The sequence below is a fragment of the Octodon degus genome, unplaced genomic scaffold (genome assembly GCF_000260255.1).
Source record: "Octodon degus isolate 3935 unplaced genomic scaffold, OctDeg1.0 scaffold00035, whole genome shotgun sequence".
NCBI classification, from domain to species: Eukaryota; Metazoa; Chordata; class Mammalia; order Rodentia; family Octodontidae; genus Octodon; species Octodon degus.
In genome coordinates this window covers 16,007,711-16,009,665 of record NW_004524611.1, presented here as the reverse complement: position 1 = coordinate 16,009,665, position 1,955 = coordinate 16,007,711, and the positions used below count along the sequence as shown (strand labels likewise).

The 1,955-nt window shown below is 50.9% G+C and overlaps 1 protein-coding gene across 2 annotated transcripts in view; it reads left to right on the top strand.

The window, feature by feature from the left end:
* Window positions 1-1,955, top strand: part of Fbxo24 (F-box protein 24) — a 7,977-nt gene that overhangs the window by 3,455 nt on the left and 2,567 nt on the right. For both annotated transcript variants that reach the window (XM_004630499.2, XM_023714397.1), the window contains exons 6-8: window positions 163-321; window positions 576-697; window positions 910-1,041. In XM_004630499.2, the coding sequence (XP_004630556.1) occupies window positions 163-321; window positions 576-697; window positions 910-1,041 (413 nt within the window). The remainder of the gene's footprint in view (window positions 1-162; window positions 322-575; window positions 698-909; window positions 1,042-1,955) is intronic.

Genomic DNA, 1,955 nt, shown 5'->3' with positions numbered 1-1,955 from the left:
CCATTTCAGCTCTACCCTTCTCAGCTCTACCCTTTTTCTTCCAACCTCTCTCTAGGGCAGTGATGTTTCATCCATGTGGTTTAGGGAGTTCGCTGGGACACTACTGTGGATATTAACGAGCCCTCGCCCCAGCGTAATTGTATCCTTCCCCTCATCCCCTAGAGGAAGGAAAGATCTACTCTTTGGTAGTGAATGAGACGCAGCTGGACCAGCCACGCTCCTACACGGTTCAGCTGGCCCTCAGGAAGGTGTCATGCTGCCTGCCTCACCTGCGTGTGACCTGCATGGCCTCCAACCAAAGCAGTGCCCTCTACATCACAGGTATAAACCACCTCCCTTTTTCACAAGCCCCCAGCCTTGAGCAGACTCCCACTCACCCCTATTCTAGCAGTGTGGTGTGAGTCCCTTAGGGCATCCTTGGGAAAGCTGGGTCTAGGTTCCCAAGAATCAGAGCTGATATCTTTCTAGTGGGTATGATACTTCCTGGGCTTGCAACTTTTATGGTAGGTGTGAGGGGTGTTGTCTTAAGAAATGGGTGTCCAAAGTTGCTGAACTGAGGGCTCCCAACCCCCCAGACCAGGGGGGAGTATATTTTGAGGTGCATACCCCAGGGGTGTATCGTGACCTCTTTGGGACCCTTCAAGCCTTTGACCCCCTGGACCAGCAGATGCCGCTTGCTCTCTCCCTGCCTGCCAAGGTAGGATCCTGGAGGGGCTGGGCAGACCAGAGGGACTGGGGCCTTGGGGGCCTAAAATAGGAGCAGAGATCCATGATTAACCAGGGAGAGTCAAGGGGCCTGGGGAGAGGTGAGGATGAGCTGGAGGTGGAGGGTTAGAAGATGAGAAAGTCTGGATCTCGGGGTTCCTCTGTGGAGCTCGGTACCCACCTGCCCTCTCTCTCACATCCTAGGTCTTATTCTGTGCTCTTGGCTACAACCACTTTGGCCTGGTAGATGAATATGGCCGAATCTTCATGCAGGGGAACAACAGATATGGGCAACTAGGAACAGGAGACAAAATGGACCGAGGGGAACCTACACTGGTGCGGTGGTTTCCCAGCAACCCTCCTCTGAACCCTCTTCCTCCAATTCCCTGACCTTTGCGCCTGTATACTTTTCCAACTTCCGTGGCATCCACTTTCTGCCCCCTAGGAAAACAAAGCCAGTATATGAAATGCCCGGTACGTTGTTGAAGGGTCTTAGGTGTGATTGGCATGAGAAGGTCTGTTGCATGTGGTTTACTCCAGAAAGTGGAAAGCGCAGTTGGAATTGAATGAGAGTGTGGCTGGGGGACTTGAGAAGGCAGGGACCAAGTAGTGACTGCAAAGGTCAACTGGCCCTGGTACCTAGAGGCCTGGTGAGGGATGACAGCCCTTGAGACAAGGGTGTGGGCTAGTACGTGGTGGCAGGAACGGAAAGGATCAGGTATGGGAGATGTTTTAGGAGAAAATAAACGGGCCCTCAAAACTGATTACTGGTTTCAGGAAAAAGAAGGTGTGAATTTGGACTTGTTGCAGGGAAAGTAAAACACTAAGTAGGAACTGTCTAGCTGGCATTCTGAGTTGGAACAAGGTTGAAATGACAAAAGCAGAGACAGAGGAACAAATCCAGGGCAGTAGCCACCACTATAGACAGAGGTGAGGATGCGATGTCTGTGGAACCAGAGGCTCGCTTGCCCCTCCATTGCTACATTCTTTCCAGAAGCCAAAGAGCAGAAAGTTGTAACAGGGTGTGTGTCCAGGAGGTAAAAAAAACCTTTATGAAATGAGTTCCATAGTATGATCTCATTTGGTTTGGTTTGGTTTTTGAGATAAGGCTTCACTGTATATTTCAGGCAGGACTTGAACCCCCTATGTAGCTGAGGCTGGCCTCAAATTTGTAGTGGTTCTCCTGCCTCAGCCTCCCAAGTGCTGGGATCACAGGCATGTGCCACAAGACCCAAACTTTTTTTTTTTTT